The sequence below is a fragment of the Poecilia mexicana genome, unplaced genomic scaffold, assembly GCF_051168715.1.
Source record: "Poecilia mexicana isolate PSO_F unplaced genomic scaffold, ASM5116871v1 scaffold_16, whole genome shotgun sequence".
Taxonomy (NCBI): Eukaryota; Metazoa; Chordata; class Actinopteri; order Cyprinodontiformes; family Poeciliidae; genus Poecilia; species Poecilia mexicana.
In genome coordinates, this window is record NW_028263385.1 from 16,578,966 (window position 1) to 16,601,048 (window position 22,083).

At 39.6% G+C, this 22,083-nt stretch overlaps 3 protein-coding genes across 5 annotated transcripts in view; 1 reads left to right on the top strand and 2 right to left on the bottom strand.

Annotated features, from left to right (window-relative positions):
- Positions 1-6,231, bottom strand: part of invs (inversin) — a 32,342-nt gene extending 26,111 nt beyond the window's left edge. The window contains exons 1-2 of one of the 2 annotated variants that reach the window (XM_014996040.2): positions 6,081-6,231; positions 4,538-4,644 (exon numbers count right to left, since the gene is read on the bottom strand). In XM_014996040.2, the coding sequence (XP_014851526.2) occupies positions 4,538-4,540 (3 nt within the window). In that variant the 5' untranslated portion in view covers positions 4,541-4,644; positions 6,081-6,231. Of the gene's footprint in view, positions 1-4,537; positions 4,691-6,080 lie in introns of both variants that reach the window. The other variant, XM_014996041.2, reaches the window with a different exon arrangement.
- Positions 6,232-6,319: 88 nt separating this feature from the next.
- On the top strand, positions 6,320-19,813 carry erp44 (endoplasmic reticulum protein 44). The gene is made up of 11 exons (XM_014996044.2): positions 6,320-6,482; positions 10,473-10,545; positions 11,519-11,558; positions 11,771-11,886; positions 14,174-14,358; positions 14,459-14,574; positions 14,661-14,835; positions 15,016-15,127; positions 15,227-15,368; positions 17,908-18,010; positions 18,095-19,813. Exons 1-11 carry the CDS (start codon positions 6,423-6,425, stop codon positions 18,200-18,202), a joined length of 1,230 nt encoding a protein of 409 aa, XP_014851530.2. The 5' UTR covers positions 6,320-6,422; the 3' UTR covers positions 18,203-19,813.
- A 436-nt stretch (positions 19,814-20,249) lies between these two features.
- The window catches only part of stx17 (syntaxin 17), a 15,542-nt gene continuing 13,708 nt past the window's right edge, over positions 20,250-22,083 (bottom strand). For both annotated transcript variants that reach the window (XM_014996045.2, XM_088013559.1), the window contains exon 7: positions 20,250-22,017. In XM_014996045.2, coding sequence (XP_014851531.1) covers positions 21,772-22,017 — 246 coding nt within the window. In that variant the 3' untranslated portion in view covers positions 20,250-21,771. The remainder of the gene's footprint in view (positions 22,018-22,083) is intronic.

The following is a 22,083-nucleotide window of genomic DNA, read 5'->3' on the forward strand; positions in this document are numbered from 1 at the left end:
CAGGAATAAAGCAAATTGATTATGAATAATCTTAAAAGCAAAAAAAAAACAAAAAAAAAACATAATATGGCCGAAAAGTGACACAAGAGGGACGAGTCAATATCCGAATCCGTGTGTGGGACATTCATGACCGCCATATGCAGCCAGTTATAGTTTCATGAGAAACGCAGTGCTTTGGAAACACCCACCGCGCGTCCAAATTTGGCTAAAAAGGCTTTTCGAGATGCAGTGTCTGCAGTCAAACAAAGGAGGGTGTAAAAACAACACAAGTTCCCGTTGAGAGGTTTGGAGTGGTCTCATTTAGCTATTCATACGAGTTCCTCAGGGAGCGCTCGGCTTGTTAATAGGAAGACAATAACTCAGAGTAAACCATCGATCAGTGGCTGAGGTCCTGACCAAGTGAATGTGCATCTGTATGAGTATCGACTCATGCTGATGCTGACATTATTTAGTCTTTATTCATATTCTACCTCACATAACCAAAGTGACTTTAACAAAGAATCCAGACGCTTCCCTGAGACCTTTCAGCAACACTACGGGTGTGCGGCACACAAACACGCTGCAGCCTGTACATGCACACAGACCCTAACCAGCATGTCAATAGGTGCTATTGAGACGAGAAGGTAAAGAAACCAGAGTGTACGTTTGTGCAGAGCGTTTTTTTTTTTTTTTTTTTTTCTCATGGCTGTCCATCACTGTGAAGGTGTCTGCTTTTGACAGAAGACAGCTCTGACATGCTGGGTAAAAACAGGGGGGAACTACACAACGCTAAGCCCACACACACCCACACGCAGTTTTTTTTACAGTTTAAAACATACAGATTTACAGTTTATGAGTCATAACAGAGTGTGTTTATGTTCTTAGCCTACGTGGGGCCATTATATCCGCTGTCTAGGCCACCTACATGTCCCTCTGTGTGTTTCAGAATGAGTCTGTATGTTTCAGATAAAAAGATATACGCTGCAGGAAACAAGCCCTGGGTTTTGACTGACAGCTAAAGAGGTAGGAGGAAGGATAATATCAGTCCAGAGGGATGTCCAATCTGCGAAGCCCCATTTCTGGGGGACTCCCCGGTTCCCTGAAGACCAATGAGCCGGCTCCCTCGACTGGTTGGGGGCCGAGCCCCGGGGGCACAGCGGGGCCAATCAGCAGGAGGCGAGAGGGCTGAGTGACATATAGATCTGCTAATTTACATCATTACCAGAATGCATCCTGACAAATGAGCCCCCGGGGCGCGAGCCAATCACCTGGGAAAGTAATGCAATTAGGCGGGACTACAGCTGTCAATCTCACAGCCACAGGGGTCAGTTTGTGATGCCTATGGTTACAACAGGCCTGCCTGCTGTCTGATTATTAACATATAAAACACATATAAACATAAAGCTCCAGTCAGAGGTTTACACACACTCTGCATCAGCATAAATGTGATATTTAATTGGGACTTTTAAAGATTTATTTGAACTGTTCTTTATCCAGGACGAAGTAAACAACTTCAGAATTTATTTATTTTTTTTATTTTATATTATTTTATATGTTTTTTAAAAAAAATGTATGTTGAAAAACGTTGAACCGTACCCATAAGCCTGTCGCAATAATCAATTAATCATTCAATGTTGCTTTGTCTATTGATATTGATCACGTGTCTATCGTGAAATATATTGTTATTGATTTATTGCCCTAGCTGGAAGTGGCCGTGTCATTCACGCTGATGATGAAAGCCTGTAAACTTATGCCACTAATCTGAGCGCATTCAGATTAGACGACCATTTTTGAAGTGTTTGCCTTCAACCAGTTCGAAAAGGACATGCTGTGTTTGACTTAAACAAAGATTACCTTGTGTCGCTCGAGAACAAACACCAGAGTTAAAGCGTGAATATTTGCAAACGCCTGGGTGTTGTTTGTGACTATTTGCCGTATGGTAAAGCCGGTTAAGAAGTAGGGCTGTGGACCACAAAGCTTAAACTCTGTGCAAAAAAACCTAAAATGACAGAGGAGTGTTTTCCTGCATTTGACTGACATGCTTTAGCATCATCAGATGTTATTATATCACACTGTGGCACTGCGCTGAGTCAGAAGGGTTGTGTCCAGCATGCAGTTCATGGTTTTAGTTAGTGCTAAAACCATGTGTGTCTCCAGCTTGGGTCTAAGAATGGTAGAAGAATGCTACTTTCTTAAGAAACTTCTACCAAAAATGCTCAGATAGAGTCCTTCTCACCTTGTCTGTGCAGTTCAGCCAGACACTCAGAAAGTAAGAGAGGTGGTGCGTTTAGTGTCATCGCATTATATCACTAATGAGACGCCTCCAGGAGGGAGGAGAGGGGGAGACAGCAGTGCAGGCAGTAAAATGAAGAAATGAAGAAAAGACTGAAGAGAAGTGAAGAGAACATGAATCGGGGGGGGCTGGGAGACAGATAGACCAGCTTGGGGACTTTTTCCTCTCTCCTCCTCCATCCTCGTTCACCCCTACACCTCCAAGTCTAATTGGACTAAAACTGTGATCTAATTAAATGGCCAATTAAAGTGCAGAAAGCAATGTGCCCACTGGCGAATCAGAGGACGAGGACGTAATCAGATGGAAAAACAAACAGAAAAAGAAATCAATGGAAGTGATGAAAAATGGGGGGGTGGAACTGAAAAAGAAACAAACAGAATCAAAGTGATGGCGGGTTTGTGCTGCTACTTAAAAATAACTCCTCAGCAAAAAAAAAAAAAAATCAACTGCAGGGGTTTGATAGCTGTCAGCAAATATAATGTTTCAAATGTTCTGTTTTATTAAAATGTTTCTTTTGTTCAGCTTAAACTACAAGAGAGCTCCTAAAATGTCTTAATAAGTAACAAATTGGTGCAAAGCTAAACTTCCTGTTTGTCATTTATTTTTAATATCCGCTTTTTAGTCTCTGAAACCAAAATTGAATCATAACTCGTCATGTTAATAATGTCTTATATTCGTGAAAATGTGCATGAAAAACACAAACGGAAACAGAACTAACAGCACTGTGAGTGGCCCTTCAGTGTTTGTCCACATTTGAATTTGTCTATGCAAAAAAGCTGAGGGTCAGTCAGGCTGAGCATCAAACATAACATCGAGTTTCAAGTCTTGCAACAGAAAGCAACCAGTCTGAACTTTGACTGGTCCATTGCATTGTAGTTTTGTCTATATGTCAAGAGTCATTGTCTTGTTTGAATGGTGAGCTAAGCGTGTTTCAGCACATGAATGCGGTTTGTTCAAAACTCCAAATCCCGTATGAAATACTTCAAAGCTGTTGGTGGCGAGAATGTGACGAAATGTGGAATAGTTAAAATCAAGAAACAGTCACTGAACACTTAATCCAAGGCACTGCACATCAGAATCGGTGTCTTTTATCATGTGCAATTAGAAATTAATCTCAATTTGTATATCTGTTAAAGCACCATGGAAACTAAGACTAATGCAGTGGTTCCCAAACTTTTTCTTCTGCGCCCCCCCTATGGATTACAGATGGCTGTCTGGTTGAAGCGACGCGTGTGAGGGGGGGTTAGGGCTAGGGTGGAGGGGGGGGCAAAATGAATGTATGTAGCTGAAAATAGACACCAACATCGGTAGCCTACAAGGTACTTGTTAAGCTTAAGGTTCTGTATTGATATTATCTAGTCATCTTTTAGCTAACATTGCCTTCATCCAACAGCTTTACTCAACTCAGTCGGTTAGTTTGGAGGGAAAAACTGTGAAAAGTTCTTTGCGTTTTGCTGGTTTGCTGCCGTGATTCTAACACAAACCTACGTAGCTCCGCACAGCAGCAGCAGGTCTCCTTCACAGGTGGAAACCCAGCGCGAGCGTCGTAGCGCTCATGTTGCATTTAAAGGCGGCTCGGAAAAACAGGTTACAACATGTTAACAACGGATTAAACAGTTTTAACTGCTGATAAAAGTGACAGAGGACACAAATATGGGAAGTGTGGAAGCCTCTACTGTATCAAATCGACATAGGAATAACAGAGAGTTGGCCATTCTAAGGTAAAAACCCAGCGCATACAGTGTTCAGGTTTTTGGTTGTTTTTTTTCATCCAGACGGCTTCCCGCGCCCCCCCTGCAATCACACGGCGCCCCCCATAGGGGGCGCGCCCCACAGTTTGGGAACCTCTGGACTAATGTAAGAAATACTTCAAATTTACATTACTTTGTTTTCTAATGCAAAAAAAATCCCAGATTAGAAATTTTTGACTAATGATTTGAGCAGGTCAGTGGTTTGTTTTCTCCTCCTCGGAGGGAGCTGATTCTTCCTCTCTCCATCTGTGACTATGTCCCACACTGGGAACCCCCCCTATGGACAGCTTTAGCACATCAAATATTAATGCTGGGATTCAATTCAACATCTAATCTCCTTAATAATTAGGGAGATGCAGCACCCACAATTAGCTTTGTTACACGAGGCCTCGACAGTCTTAACTCCTGAGGGGTAATTACAAACTGGAGACCAACATATATACAAACAGTTAGTAGAAAGAAAAGGTTCTGGGATTTGAATGTGCGAAGCTGCTTTAGGGTTTTGGATTCTTACCATGTCTTTGTTGAGGGGGGACACTTTGGAGGATTCTTCCCAGTTCAGATCATCCTCAGTGGGTGTGAAGACACATCCAGGTCCCCTACCTGGTCTGATCCTGGCTCCTGGCAGAGCAAAGAAAGACGCTCACTCACGCTGAGACCGACCCACCTGTCCACACAAATAACTGCCAGTAAAACTCAGCTACTGTGCTGATGACAGACGTAAGGTTGAGGGAGACTGTTAGTTTTTATACTTTATCTTATCAGATGTGCCTTATCGGTATCAGGATATGTAGAGGTTTTAAAATGTTCCAGCTAAACTTGTTCTTGTTCTGTTGCTATAATTTTAAGTCTTTGCTGGTTTCTCAAATTTTTTTAAAATTATTATTTTTATTATTTAAAACTGTCACCATGTCGTGACAGTGTTTTGTCAGACAAATAATCTGTGAAAAGATCAATCTCCTCCATGTCCTTCCGAGTTATTATTGTCATCTTAAGAAATGCACCAAAAACAACCAATCAGAGCTAGGAGGTAGGGCTTAGCGCTGTCAATCAACTTCGTGTATTCGCTGCTCAATGTGCTAATGGTGGAGAAACAATTTACCTTTATAGAAAAACTGTTTATCCATCGTCATCAGTGGCTATGCTAACTAGCTTAGCATTCACAACAGTCTCTGCTATCAGGAAGAAGTTGAAGCGTAATAGAGGGAGAGCAGACATGCCAGGGTGATGGACAGCGCTAAGACCTTCCTTCTCTCAGTGATTAGTTGTTACTAGTTTAGCACTGGGACAAGGCAGAGAGGAGCAAATTTTTTTCACAGACTATCTGATGCCATACTGTCATGGCAGAGTGGGAGTCTCAACATGTGTAAAATTTCATAAAGTTACATACTGTAGCTTTAAGTTATGGCTATGTTATGACCAACATCATCTGCTAACTTGACAGTTGTCCTGTAAACAGTCACTGACTTCAGAAGCAGATAGGCCTACTAATTAATATGCTAATATCAGCTTGCTATATCTATAACAAGCAAAACAGCAAAAATATATGAAATTGTGCGCCATAAGGACCTAAAAGTAAAATTACATTTAATGGATATTTCTTATATGTTTTTGCTGGAGTCTTTATATCAATATAATTTTTAATAACAAAAATTACAAATAAACTTTTTATGCAGTTGGAAGGAATTGGAATAAACCGTTTAGGTTTATTTTGGAATTTTTAGGTTTTTCTTTTATTTATTTATTTTTCTGTTTTGTCTGTTTTGTCACACCTAATATTTCAGATCACCAAAGTAATGTTAACACAAACATATCCCTGGGTTATGTTTGTGTTTTGAAAACTGTTTTTTAAATGAGGTCATACAAAGGGGGTAAAAGCTGTGTTACACATAGATGTGGGAATAGCAAATCTCCAACTACAATGATGCAACTCTCCTGTGTTTCGCGAAATATATTTTTCGTTCGAATAATATGGTTCCACAGAGTCTAAGATTAAAACCACTCGAAATGTTGATAATGTATCATGCCAGTTTAGTCATGTTTGTAATCATATTTACCTTCGGAATCCTTTTTTCTCAGACAAAACTCTTCAGAAAGTTTTCCTCCCAGGCGTCCCGTTGGATCAACGTTGTAAACACTACAATTCCCGTTACAGTGCTACAGCAAAATTCATTCGCCATGTTTTGAGTTCTCTCTGTGGAGTGTATCGCTTGTTTAACAACGTACCGAAAACTACATTACCCAAAAAGCCTAGCGATAACCAGGAAGTGCGGCTCGGGTTTCCGTGGTCACCGTGAGTTCTGTTCGCCGTTTGTTTCCTGCTACAGAGAAGAGCGCTGTCGAGACTGACCGGGAAGGCTGAACAACACCACCACCTCCTCCAATAACTACAGCATACAATGAAACTGTTCGCAATATCTCCATCTCTGGATATCCGTTTCGCCGCTGTTATATTGCTGGTAAGCGTCTGTTTTGCAGCCGGGGACAGTACGGTCACTAACAGATGGAGCTAATGTTAGCTAAATTCTGCTCGCTGGTTAACTGTACTCCCATTAAAAACTTGAATTCATGTTAAAATATAAGATGCGTGTTTATTAAAATCTAAAATGTGGTGATAAAGTTGAAATTTTGATCAATTTTGCTGAATGAGCAATAGAATAGTTAGCAGTAGGTGCTACCTACTCTTATCTATTAATTGCAGTGAAGTCATTGCTAATTGCTAGTACGGCTTTGGAAGCTTATTGGTTGCCCTACTGTTTAAACGGGTTAAGCATTTGTTTTTGTTTTACTGTACAAAGTTATTGTCGTACTTTTGCTGTCGCTATAAATGTGTCTCTGAATGATGCTCGCCGGTTGGTAAATTCCTCTGTTGTGGCTCATTCTCATTGGCCGACAACCCGGAACTAAAGGGAAGCTTAGTTTGGCAGTGAAATGAAAACTTCTCTCTGAGCTGAAGAGACCTATGGTTTGATGGGTTTAACCACGGCGAATGTGGCAGTTTGTGGGTCTGCAGGTGTCACATGGCATTCTGTGAAGTCAGAAGCGATCAGCAATGAAATTACAATTTTGAAATAAATTATTGTCAATGAGTTATAGCAGTTGAGCAACTTGTGGCTCCTAATAACCTGAATACTAAATTATACATAAATGGGGAGATGATTTTATTACCAAGGCATCCAGAATACAAGTTTTATGAGTTATTTATGCTTTGTACTAGATCTGCAATGAATTTTAAAAATGACACTAATGCGGGGGAAAAAAATCACCATTTGTGCTTTTTATTTATCTGCAAAATGATTAATTTGACTTTGACATAGATTATCCATTATTATGTTTATTGTTTTTCCAAGTTGAATATTCTAATTTGAAGCCTGCATCTCAAAACCTGCAATATTTTTGTTGTAAATGTTATTAGTTCTAAAGTTAAAACATCAAAATAAATTGACTTTGGTTCTTTGGTTTAATTAAAAATCGGGTCTAAATCTGCTCCAAGCAGACTAACACTTTGATTTTAACAAGCTATTATTAGCTGGCCAATTAACCTGCACTCAGCTGATTTACAGACATGCTGCTCTTGGCGTGCCTTTTCTAGTTTTATGAAAGAGTAAGAGGTGGAATATTCAGATGCACAGATAACTTTTTCTTGTAAAACAAGAAAAGTATAGGTGTTTTATTTATTGTTTTTGCTTTCTCGATTAACTGATTATGAGTATGGAGCAGCAGGTGGGGGAGTTACATTAATATTTGCTTTTGACAGCTAAAGAAACCCCGAGCGCACCGACCCGTTTCTCTGACATCCAATTAAAAAGACTTTTAAGCTGTCGGAATAATATGACAAAAAATTATAGTGGTTTTGAAACTGCAACTTTTTTCAACCTTGGTGTGCTTTCATACCCATCAAGAACCTGTGGGTAGATCATAGAAACCAGATTAGATATTAATTAGTAGCACAGGAGTAATTTAAGTCTTCTTTTTATACATTGACTTATGAAAATGACAGTGGTATTTCCACTTGTTTGTTTATGAATATATTTATGCAGCTCAAATGCTGTAGTGTTCTTCTCACATCCCGGTTAAAGCGGATCTTTAGTAATCTTGGATCGCACCTCATACACTAAGCATATTTTTAAAGTCTTGACATGTCATAGAACTTTTTACTAAAGTGGATATGACAGTGAGCGGCATTATAAACTTGAAATGAACTGAAAATGGGAACTAGGTGGAAAGGAAAAAGAAATGTGTTAAAGTGTGATATTGCAACGGTGACACAACTGTGGTGTGTCACCCTTTACCCTCATTATCTCCAAAAGATTTAGAGTTTAGAAATGCAGTCATTCATACATAAATTACTATAATTAACATAGTTTTGTTCCCACCCAATATACAACCTTGACATGACTTATCTTTAATATGTAGTGTAGCATTAGATGCATACTTTGCTACTGCTACAATGCTAAAGTTTTGACCTGCAGTTACTTATGGAAAAGCGGTGAAAACATTTTTGACATGAATGTAAGCACTTTAGTGTGTAGTAGCCATATAAAGTACATTTTTTTGCGTAATTGACATTGTAGCAGCTGTTAAGGTTAAGCTCTGGGAGTGGCATTCTGTTTATTGTTTTTCCAAGTTGAATATTCTAATTATGGGCCTGCATGTCTCAAAACCTGAACTTCTGGTTTAAATATATCAGGGCTTGTTTTAGAGGTAGATAAGAGGCTTTGATGTCAAACGGAAGGCAGCTACTATTGAATGTCTCTTTTATTTCCAAACATTGCTTCGCTCGGGAAAGCTAAAAATTCTGCTCACAGCCTCCCACTACCTCGTAAAGTAATTTAAAATATTTGTTTGAAAGTTTGCCAATTTTATTACAAATAAAACAAGAAAATCCCAGGTTAATAAGTATAAATAGTCTTTGCTTTGTCTGCCAGTGGTTCTGCTGATGTGTTCAGGAAACCCAGATTACGTTGATGGCAGCCTTCAGATTATCTGCACTGTTGGGTCGGGTGTTTCTCGTCTTCTGATGATACTCCTTAGATTCTGTATGGGGCTCTGGTCAGCCCAGTTTGCTAGCCAGTCAGTGACACCATGGTCCCTTATCCAGCTTTTGGTAGCTTTGGCAGTGTGAGCAGGTGCTACGTCCTGTTGCAAAATTAAACCACCATCTTGAAAAAGCTTGCCAGCAGGTGGAGGCTTGAAGTGCTCTATCATTTCCTGGTACACAGCTGTGGTGTGTGTGGACTTCAGAAAGCTCAGTGGCAGCCCCAGTCATCACTAAATGTGGAAAGTTCATGCATGGTGCTCAGAAAGCACCATGCATTCTGAGGTTATTCCTCCTCGTTCTGCGACCTTGACTTCTAAATGAAATGCAAACTTTTCTTGCATTTGTAAAACCTTTAGACTTCTGAGCAGCAGTCCTGTTTTCTCCTTTGCCCAGTAAGACACTTTGTAGCTTTCTGCAGGTTTTGCCTGAGTATCGTGGCCTTGATGTGCAGACTCCAGCTTTAGTCCACTACTTGTGAAGCCCTCCCAAATTCTTGAATTGATTTTCTTGACAATGTATATATATTTTAAAAGTTGTACCTATAAAATGACAGTTTTCCAAATGACATTTGAGTGACTCTTAGGATATGAAATAAAGATTGAAGTCTTTGCCCTGAATGCCAGGCATCCTGTTTTCAGGCACAACTCATCACCCAGTGAGCAGTGAAGCATGGTGTTGACCCCATCACACTGTGGGACGTTCTCAGGCAGCAGGAAGCAGGACACTACTTTGAACTGCAACAATTCACAGGGACATCTTTTGGGATAACTTGCTGCAGAGTACAGTGGACCTCAGACTGGGGTGAAAGTTCACTTTCCAACAGGACAACGCCCACAGCAAGCATTAAAAAGGAGTGGCTTCTGAAGAAGTTTGTAAATGTCATGGAGTGAGCCAGCCAGAGCCCAGACTTTTACCTGATCGATCCTCGCTATAGAAGACTAAAAATGTCTGCATCGACATTTTCCATCCAACCCGATGGAGTTTAAGAGGTCCAGCAAAGAATAATGGTAGAAAATGCTCAAAAATAGGTCCCATAGTTGCAGCATTGCGCTAGGTAGTTCAACAAAGTGTTAATCAAGTATTTGATTAATAGTTGGCAGATCAAATTGAATAAAACTATCTTTTATTGAATTTGTTATGATGGGATATTGTATGTAGAATTTTGAGGGGAAATAATTTTCTGCTGTATTATAACAAAAAGTGAAGCCCTGTGAATGTTTTCCCCGTGCAGTGTGGGTAACAATCTGTTATCAATCCAGAGTCACGAATGCTACAGTTTCTGATTTACTTTGTGGGAGGTTCTGTTTGCTTGAGCCACATATATCTGTCGTTTTTTTTTTTTTTGTTTTGTTTTCTGCTGTGTGGATGCGCTCAGCTTTAATTGACGATGTTTCTGATTCGTCTGTAGGTGATGGGCCTCTCTACTCCAGGGCAAGCAGAAATCATCAGTCTGGACTCATCCAACATCGATGATGTCCTGAGTAAGAAATTACAATTGATATATTTAGATGAAACAAGTTTGACATTTTGCTCTATTGTATTTAGATTGCTATCACTTTTGTGTGTATTTCTGAAGTAAATATCTAATTTTGGATGGGAAATTTTGAAACAAACTGCCTTTCTTTTTATCTAGCTGTAGACAAGGCAGATAAATGTTGGTAAAAAAAAAAAAAAAAACATTCTCACTTCCTACACTGGAATTTAATTTTATCTTAGAGTTTTTTGTAATATCGACTTTTGATCTTGCTCTATTACAATTTTTGGCTCGGTGTATAATAATATACAGAAACCAAGAATTGTCATATTTCTATAAATATATGTTTTTGTTGAAAGAACTAAATACTTGCCTCATTTAAAAGGCTTCGATTTTGAATATACATATTTTTTTAAGGGGACAAGACTACAGTAAAATCTCCTTATTGTGTTATAATTGTTGATCCGGCCAAACCATTAATGTCATAAAATAACTTCCTTTGTTAACACAGCAAAAACATAGTAAAATAACACTACGGTCTCAAATGCTCCAATTAGGGAGCTTTTGAGGAAGACTGCACTGAAGTTTTCTGTTAACAACCAGAGTTAAAAATTTTATAGCCAATTTAGTATAAATGATATTGTTTACAAGTGGTATTTAAATGTGCCATCACGGCCTGTCTGCATGTCCAGCCATGAACATTTCTGCAGAAGCGTAAACAAGAATCGGCTAGTGTGAAAAACAGCAATACCGGATGGATGAACTGATCGGAATAAAGTTAGGCTAGGCTTATACATCATAAATAAATGTTATGTTAGATTTTATTATTCGTGTAATAGTAAGATGATGGTCTCGTTATATTGAGAAAATCACACAAAAATATATCCGTAGTAGGGGAGTTTATTCCCCCTCTTCTGTAATAATAAATATGTATTTATTAACACAAAATCAAATGTATTGATTACGAGTCTTTTTTGCAGATAATGCTGGGGTAGCATTAGTCAACTTTTACGCTGACTGGTAAGTTTTTTTTTTCTTCTATGATTTTTTTAAAATCTTTTTGTATTATTTAAGTCACATTTAAATTGAGTTTTTGCAAAGCTGTACACCTCAAGTAGAAAATAGTTCTTCTAGCTTTACCATTTCATTTATTTTATGACCTTTTTAAATTTTTTTTTAACCTGAAATATGTCCAGTTGTGCAAAGTGGACCCAAATCTAAACTCTCTGCAGGTGTAGATTTAGTCAAATGCTCCATCCGATCTTTGAGGAGGCGTCAAACATCGTGCGGGAGGAGTTCCCTGATACCAAGCAGGTGGTGTTTGCTCGGGTCGACTGCGACCAACATTGTGAGTAATACTTTCCTTACCTGCTATTTTGTGTGTTCTCTAACTTTGTTCAAGATGTTACTAAAAATATAACTTGCAACGTTCCTGTGAGAAGCGCATGACTGGTAATCGTTAAGTGAATGCTGCGCCAGCGTAGAGCACGTTTAATGTAAAGAATGGGTTTTGTTAGAACGGAATAGGTAAAATATTTTAAACTTTGTTAAAATATTTTGAATAATGGTGTTTGCATGTTTTTGAGCTTTCATCTTGACGGCCATGTGTTTTGTCCTAAACTTGCCATAGTTTATTAGAAGTGAAGTCAAGACTTTACAGAGTTTCTGCTGAGTTTTAAAAAGCCGTAAACTGAAAAATCTTAAATTTTGGTGTTAAAAAAAAGTCCTGAATTTGTCCAGATTTACCAGAACCGGTCTGAAATTACGCTAAGTCTTAAACTTGGTGCTTATTTAATTGTTTTCTTTTTCTCAGGTAATTTTTTTTTTTATTCTGTCTTTCTAATTTGTTTTGCTTACAATTGCACAGACAGCATTTATTTGGTATGTTTGTTGTGGTTCAGTCTGAGAGATTTGGGTGTCTTTAGCTGAAATCCCTTTAACTGTCTTTTGGACCTTTGTTTAAGCAAATTAAATCAAAAGATTTTGTTGCAATATACAGTATTATAAATTGGTTATTATTAAGTACTCATTTAAACGTAAGTTATTTAATTTTAATTAAGTTGGTCCTAACGTTTAGTCATAAAGGGCCTAAAAAGTTCTCAGAAAGTCTTGAGAAATCGCTGAAATTTAGCTTGTAAAACTCCATCTGTGAATATCTGTGGATTTAAAGCATAGCTGGTTTTGATATGCGATGAATTGTTTTGAAGAAGCCACTTGTGTTAAGTGTCATTTGTTTTAAAAAGGAAGCGTTTTTCCTTTATTTATGGAAACTATTGTTTCAGTTGCAACAACCCTGTCCTGGTCTAGTTGCTGAAAATGTGTTATGTAAATAAAATTACCTTACCTTTTACCTTGGTTAATAAAATCCTCTTCTGATATGGATACAGGACTATGGTAATGAAAGGTTTTTATTTTTGTATGAACAGTGGTCTTTATTTGACCGTTCAAAGTAGCCATAACCATCACTAAAAAGTACCAGAGTTTCTAAGTACTACAGTGTTACTGCAGAAAGCTTAACATAAAAATCGTTAAAATGACCTTAATTCTTTAAAAATGCAGTTTAGTCGGTAGAAGGGAGTTGAGCTGAGTTGGCAAGTAGGTGTGAAGTGACATCTAGTTATCAGAGTGTGAAGGACTCTGATAACTACCACACATGTGAAAAAGTTGCCAACATCCTCAGATGCGATTGCACCTTCTCCGCCTCATTTGGGTGAGAGCTCACCGCCATTTCTACAGCTGCACAGTTTCTCACTGAATGTTTACTTACAGGCACTGCATCTTAACAAAGGTGCTCACTGACTGCATGATGTCAGCTACATTAAGACACAAATGAAGACTTTGCAGCTCTACTGTAGAGCCATTTGACTGCTATAACCTAATAAATGTATGTTATTCATTCAGGAAAAAATATTAAAGAATAACTTGAAGCTCAACCTCTTATAATCTTTGCATATTCAAAAAGTATCTTAAGCGTGTAATAAATAAAAAATATATCCTTTTTGACTCAGTTTGGTTGCAAGTTTTAGTTAAAATGGTAAAAAAAAAAAAAATGAATTTGCGTTCGTATTGCTGATCTTACTGTGTTTATTAAAGGCTTAATCACTTTATGTTGTTTGAGTATATGCTCAAAAAAAATTCAACAAACTTTATGTGGGAAGGGAAAGAGGTGCACGTCTACACTCTATATTTGATGCACATGTTCACACGGAGATGCCCATCACACCAGAGCTCACACACGTAAGCTGCCAGCTTCAGCCTTTTGAGATAAAGCAAATTAAAGAGAATTATTGATGACCTGCAAACTGTTTGAAGACTAATGACAAAACTGCTGCATCCTGTGAAGACTGGAGGCTTAGAGACGCCCCGCAGAGAGATTGACACCTGCCACACACGCACACACACACTCATTCAGTGTGCGCAGCGAGAATATTTACTCCTGGCAGGGGGGCTGCTTTCATGTGGGAGATCAGAGCTGGGAGCTGACTGAGAGCTGGGCTTTCAGACTCTGGTTTAACTGCTGTCTCTGTCACCGCTCTGCTCTTCATCTCCATGTGGTTGTCTTTTTTTTCCTGTCTGCATCTCGCTCTTCATCGGTTCATTTGCCTAACTCCTCCTATCACCCCCCCCGTGTGTAGCCGACATAGCTCAGCGCTACCGCATCACCAAGTATCCGACGCTGAAGTTGTTCCGCAACGGGATGATGATGAAGAGGGAGTACAGGGGTCAGAGGTCGGTTACCGCCATCGCTGACTTTATCCGCCAGCAGCAGGTCGACCCTGTGAAGGAGATACACTCAATGGAGGAGGTCAATACTATAGATGTGAGTGCCAAAAGCATAATGTCTAATTACATGTAAACATTTATGACTGAATTAAATCACACAGGATGATCATTTAACACTTTGCGCTTCAACTCAACAGAGAAGCAAAAGAAACATTATCGGATACTTTGAACAAAAGGACTCTGATAACTACCACACATATGAAAAAGTTGCCAACATCCTCAGAGACGACTGCACCTTCTCTGCTGCGTTTGGGTGAGAGCTCACCGCCATTTCTACAGCTGCACAGTTTCTCACTAAATGTTTACTTACATGTTTGCTCTTGACCTCTGTCCATCCAGGGCCGTGTCGGCGTCCGAGCGCTTCAGCGGAGACAACGTCATCTACAAGCCCGTGGGCGAGGGCGTCCCTGACCTGGTCTACCTCGGCTCCCTCACCAACTTTGACCTGACGTACACCTGGGCGCAGGACAAGTGTGTGCCTCTAGTTCGGGAGATCACCTTTGAAAACGGGGAGGTTTGTTTACCTCGTTTTTCTGTTGAATATTTTCGAGAAACGATTCATGTTGCCACTTGTTCTGATAAATATGCGCGCATGTGTCAGGTTCCATCAGAATTTAACCTGAAAGGTCAATCAGGCGTCCATTTAGTTGTTGTTGAGCCATACACTGATGCTTTTTGTGTGTGTGATTTCCAGGAGCTGACCGAAGAAGGACTTCCCTTCCTCATCTTGTTCCATCTTAAAGAAGACTCTGAAAGTTTAGAAAAGTTCCAGAATGAAGTAACTCGACAGCTCATCAGTGAGAAAGGTAGGCAGCTTTTAGAAGATGTTACCAATTTAGATTTTAATCAGTCACGACTTCCTGTACACAAAGATAGTGTTTGTGACACGTTTGCGTCTCCGCCAGGGTCGATAAACTTCCTTCATGCGGACTGCGATAAGTTCCGCCACCCTCTGCTCCACATCCAGAAAACTCCGGCTGACTGTCCCGTCATTGCCATAGACTCGTTCAGGCACATGTATGTCTTTCCTGATTTCAAAGACCTCACGTAAGTACTTGAGTCATTTCAAATAATACAAAAGTTTCTTGCATTTCACTCCATCCTGAATTCTTATTCCATAGATCAGCAGATATTATCAAGTCTCTTTATTTTTACGGGAAATTAGAAATCAATTTTTGCAAGATTTTCAGTTTGAGTGCAATTTGCTTTTTATCTCAGCTGCACTGGATACTGACCTCAGTTCTGTTCAGAGATCTTTGTCTGGATCATCCAGTCAAACTCAAAAATCCAATATGTTGCAGCTCAGGCCAAAGCATAGAGAAAGTTGCAAATGAAAACAATTTATTCACACTTCTGAGAATTTGCATCCTATTAAAGCATTGTACTTACCAACCTCTAGTTAATCCTAACCCTGACAATTGGCAAATTTCACTGCTTTTTAACGTCCTGAACTCAAACTCGTGTGTGCTTGATCATAACTCCAACTTCTGAGAAAGCGAGCTGAGCGTGGTTTGCATAAAAAGCTTCAAACGTAATCTCGTGTTTTTAGTTTCGTAAAATACGAGTTTTAAAAGTCTGTTTTACAGCATTTCCTCCCCCTCACATACAGTGTGACATCACTTCTTCTTCTTCTAATATGAATAATCAATAACCAAATAATATTTTAATTGGATTTCTTAAAAAAAAAGTGTATGGACAGGACAGACCTTTCCAAAAACTGGAGGTTTGAAATCAATCAAAACTTTCTGGTTGGTGCATCTCTAATATAAGTTAATGAAATTTGGCTTAAATGGTACTTGTAATTGTTAAATAAATCTTGTTTTATATGCGGTGGGAAACATTCCTTTGAATAGTTCTGACAGATGATGAGTTGTGTGATGTATCATTCACCTGCGCGTGTAATTGTTCATAATGAGATCCGTTCATGATCAAACACACACACGCACGCACGCACGCACGCACGCACGCACGCACGCACGCACGCACGCACGCACGCACACACACACACACACACACACACACACACACACACACACAAACTGCTGAACAGCAGATAAATGCCACCCCTCTTAAAATCTGTCCTTTATGAATGGGCCAGGACACCGGAGCTAATGTGACATGATTTGGCACGTGCAATAAGTGCTAAACTAATCCAGTCTAATCTAATTTAATCTTATTTATTCTGCTCCCCAACGCACCCCCACAATCAGGCTCTGATCAGATAGACAGTAGCCTGGAGGACTTTACTAGCTCCTTCACAACCTAATTACATCACATCAGCACTGCATGTGATGCACACAGCCTGTAATTACATTAGCACACAGTATGTTATATATACATGTTTGTTTATGTGTGTCCTGATGTGCCACACTGGTGAGTTTGATGTGGCACCAGCACACGACCTCCCATCACTCGGATCAATTCATAAAGCAGATTAGATTTCTTTTCATGCTTCAACGGGACTCGTCGGCTGCTTCGTCTCGTGGCGTCTCTTCTCGCCGGCCAGCTTCATAGCTCCACCGCTGGACATGTGTGGAGAAATAATCTTAAAAAATGGAGAAATTGTTTTATTTCCAGACTTTATTCCTTATTTATTCAAGAGTGGACTGATTTTATGCATCCCCCTCACCACAACTTCATAATTCAATAAGGGCACAAACTATGACTTTTAAATTAAAATCTGTTTATATAAATGTTAGATGCAACACAAAGTGATTGTATTTCCCAAGCTTTTTGGTTTCCTTGTATTTTTATGGTAAATAGAACCACATCTTCTCATTGACTTGAGCTCTAAGCTGCACCGTAGTGGACATATATCTGATTTTAACTGCTGTACTGAAACTTGACTAAATACACAAAGTGTTTTCAAACGAAGACTGACCAAGATCCCGTTGAGAAAATATTTATTCAGTTTTCTTCATTCAAGCCCAAAGTAATGAGCAAACTGGATGCCTTTAAGTTAATTAGAAAAAAGTTGCAAAAACCTTTTGAATCTTTGGATTTACAATCAGTTTCCTCTAAGAAAGCAGAAAATTGATTATTTTATTTAACTAAAATAGTTCATGCTTAGTTTATTGTTCAGTAGATAAAAAAAACTGCAATATTAGTGGTGATTAGTTTTTTAAAAGGATATTTTTTTGCCCACAATAATTACTTTTGAGCTTGATGATTTTGGCCCACGTGACAAACAATATGATACAACTTACTAAATTGATGTTACATTTAATTTGAAATCTATGAAGTTTATCCATCTATCCAGTCACCCATCCATCCATTCAAACAATTGACCAAGCATTAATCTGACTGATTTCTCTTTGTCCATCCATTCATCCTTCTTTCTCTCCTTTCTCTCTTCCAGCTTTTCTTTTTCTACGTTTCATATTTAAAGTCTGGCTGCTACGTAAATATTTGCCATAAATTTAAGATAAAACTTTGCATTTATCCTTTAAAGATGGGACAAAGAGATTTGGAAACAGGATTCAGAGAAATATGAATCTTTGACTTCATACCGATAGTAAACGAGCTCCATTAAGCCATTTTTGTTGAAGGTTTGTTTCACTTTATTTAATTTTCCCCTCCCCCTCAGTATTCCTGGGAAGCTAAAACAGTTTGTTTTGGATCTTCACTCCGGAAAGCTTCACAGAGAGTTTCATCACGGTCCTGACCCCACAGACAGCACACCTGGACAGGTTGGCCACCGGTCTTATCCACAGGAAGTCCGCTTTTATTACGAAGTGCTGCAGTTTCAGTTCAATCTTGACTATTGTTCTCAGGAGGCGGAGAAAGAGGTGGCCAGCAACCCTCCAGAGAGCTCGTTCCAGAAGCTGGCACCAAGCGAGACCCGCTACACCATCCTCAGACGGGACCGCGACGAGCTGTGACCTAAGCAGCCCTGCAGGGATCCTGAGACTCAATGCCACGCCCCGGGGTCAGGGAGGGGTCAGGGTTGGGACAGGCCAGCGGGACAGAAGAGTAATACCCAACACCCTTACTGGAAAAACGGAGAAGGACGACGACAAAAAGAAGAAGAAGGAGAGAGCGGCCCATAACATATTGTTGGAGTAGCCTATATTTTCATAACTGTTTGTCATGCAATTTTTATTTTGATTTAGGAGAACGGGGGAATGAAGAAGAAAACGTGTGTGGGCGGGGGTCTGGGGCATTTAGGACATAAAAAGAGAAGTTTACTTTTATTTCTTCGGAGGTTGTAAATATGTTTGTGCTACGTTGGAATCACAATGTTGGTCTAAATTAAATGCAGAGTTTTCTTTATTTTATGTAGTCTCTTTGTCATCACGCTGTTTCTCAGCCCTGAGCGTCAAACCGTGTCCTCACTCCAGTTGTGCGGTTCTTATCTGTGGGTTATTCCAGTTCAGCCCGTCTCGATGAAAGATGCTCCTGTAATCTCATTAACCTCATGGCTGCATCTCCACCATGACCAACTCCAGTCTAATTCATTTGTAGAGCACATGTTAAAACATTATGCCTGTTTAAAATAGCTTTATTTCAATGTCTCCTCATCACACAGACTGGGGGGGAGAGACGCCTCGTAGGAGTAGCAACATTTCTAATCGAGACGAGCGACTGAGCTGTTCCATCCTTTTGGGATACAACCCTTCTCTCTCTGGTACTGTTTGTGTTCTGGCTCTGGATTATGACGTCTCCTCAAATACTCCTCGGATATTTTTATGTTCTACTTTTTACTGTACGGTGCCACAGTGGGGGTGGGGGGGGGTATCTGTTTCTGTCATCAGTAACGCCACAATTCCTAAAAAGCATGACTGAGAGATTTTTAACATTATTTTCTGAACACCTAAAACACATAATCCCCATTTCAAAGTGCTGGTAGTGGCAGCATTATGCTGTGGGGAGACCTCTCTGTCCCAGAGTGCCTCTGGTTAAAGCTCTTCCTTCAAACCTAGTAAAAAAAATATGTCAATAATCAGAGATCAGTCTGATTCGAACTTAAAACGAAAGAGCCTAGTTTGTTGCTGAGGTACTAAACTGTAAAGAATGACATGAATTATTTTCTAATGACTCGGGAAAACAATTACAAAAATGTTCCTAGACGATCTTCATCATCATTAATTTATGTAACTCCTGCTTTTGTTGTCTGTGTCTTCATGCTTGGGGCGAAAACACTACGACTCTCCCAAGTGTTTTAAGAGGAAAAACCTGAGCGGTAAAAATGAAGCCTGCTACTTTCTACCAGTTTTTCTTTCTTTTTAAATCCAGTTTTAGTCTCTTTTTACCTCTAAGGTTTTCGTACCGTTCTTGATTTCTGGGAATCAAGACGTTGGACTTGGACGTGTTTGGGGACTCATTTGTGTTGTGTGTCCTGTCCTCCCATTTTGGACCTGCATAGTGACATATCAGCCCACATACAAAGCAACAAATGGGGGGAGGAGAGGGGAAGTCTGATGCCATTTTTTAATTGCTCATCTCAGAGGTGAAGAACAAAAAAAATGATTAAATAAAAAACATTTTACAGATTTGTGTTTGTCGGAACTCCATTATTCCTGCTAGTTGGTAAAACTATGCAGCAGCTGTCAAGATAAAAATCATAATGTGCTTCAACAAACAAAATGCATACAGTGGAAACAAAATTTAAGTCGAAGCCGATTTAAAAATATGTTTTTAATTAAATTAATGACCTTATTGCAGCAGGAGGTGCAAACTTACCTGACTACTGATCACGAAATTATGAGAATTATCCTTGGACATTTATATTTTATTTTTCTTATGACACAATTTAAAAAATATTTTAAAATACGTTAAACCTAAAGCACATAAAGCCCAACTAAAAACCCAGTAGTGGCAGCATCATGCTGGGCGGTCACTCATTAATGTTTTTTTGCTAGATCAGCTAAACTGCATCCAACAAAAATACGGCAACTTCAGCCATTATTCCTGTCAATGAACGACATCTTTGCTAAAAAGAAATATTTTATTTGACAACAGTAGTATCTCTGTATACAACAACTTCACACACTCCGGTCTGAAGTGGTCTGGACTTTGGCACCGTTAGTGATACTTTGCTGCATAAATATGAGAATTATTACTTAAATTTATCATTACACGAAAACACAGAAGAACGGACAACGTAGAAACCCTGCAGCTGAAAAAAGGAAGAGACGAGGCTTTCATTTGCCTTTAACAGTGATGCATTGGCACAAAATGTTTAGACCTCGGATGATTCTCTCACAAAAGGCCACATTTTCAGATTTTGATTAAGAAAAATGAACTGGAACAAGTATAAGCTGTAGTGCTTGCATTAAATATTGCCACAGAAACCATTCACACCTGAAGATTGTTACAGTCTCGCCATCTGAGCTGCTCTTGGAACGATTAGAAAAGTTTTAATTGTATTGTTAATTTCCCCCTAATTCATTAAGGGTCAAAATTATACATACCTCCACCAACATTTTGTCAAAAGCACTTTGACCACAGAGAACTATGAACAAGGTTTTGGTGTCATTTGAGCAGAAAATTGGATCATTCTTCTTGGCTGAACCTGTAGAGGTCGCTCAAATAATTTAGGGTCTCGTCATTGATGTGATTTTAAAGCGTAGTTCAGATATTACAAACAATATAAAGGTCAAACAACTCTTTGGGGAAGAGTGTTCTAGTGCGTTAAAGTTTTATCCATTTCATCAGTGCTGGGTATAATTTTCAAGCAAACAAGAAGCTTGAAGCTGTGACATATCCTGCAGTTCAGGGGTGTCCAAACTTACTAAAATCAAGCAAATAAAGTAGTTCATTTCTTGTTTGTTTTGTTTTGTTTGGCAGAAAATTTATGGTAGATCAAAAACATAGAAAGGATTTTGTGCCTTTGCCGTCTTAAAAAAAAGGCATCTAGTTTTTAAATACTTTTGGCTCAAATAAACACATTTATTCTCGATTATAAGAACAGGACTTGGATCACTTTCTGTCAAAACGCTCGCTAGACTTAGCCAAGTTTAATAAATTAGATAAAAGCAGCTGATTTGGCTGCAGCAAAGTCGACTTTTCAGTAAAAGGTTGTCTACTACTACTACACTTTAATACTTTGTGTTGTACGTAACATCTCCCATTGTAAGAAAATCATGTTGTCTAAATGGACACTCCTGCTGTGGTTGATAAAAGATTTTAAAATCTTAGTGGAGGTGTATGTATATATTGAGCCTGTATGTGTGCATGTATGGGGAAACGTTTGAATTTGTGCTCCTTTTCATGCTCTCAGGAAGTCATCGCATTTGATTTGTTTTGTACTTCAACCCAACCTGGACAAACGTAAACCATGAAGACGATTAAAGTGTCGGAGTCGCCCTGATGCAGAACCTCCTGAGCAGGACTGCAGGTCGTAATTAAGGCAGTTTTTAAACACCCGTTCAACAAAGTGCACACATTGTCTAGCGCTCCGTCTCCTCAGACCCACAGGACCAGGTCAGTCAGTCCACATAGAAGAGCTTCACTTGTCCTTATTTTTCTCCTGTTCTTCTGCCGCCGGCGCCGTCAGTCGACTCATCTGCTGGTCCACTTGAGCTCGGCGGTGTTTTCGGACCAGGCTGCCGCCCGCGAAGCCCAGGGCGCCCCCTCCCACGGCAGCAGCCACCCCGGCAGCTTTGAACCCGGCCAGCAGGCCGAGAGGGCCTCCCAGCGCGCCGCCCAGCAGCGCCCCGGCGACCGGCAGCACCGCCAGCTTGTAGCCCGCCGCCTGGAGAGACATGAAGAAGAGATACGCTCCGGTTTAATTTACCTCGCGCACCTTTGGAGGCGCCGG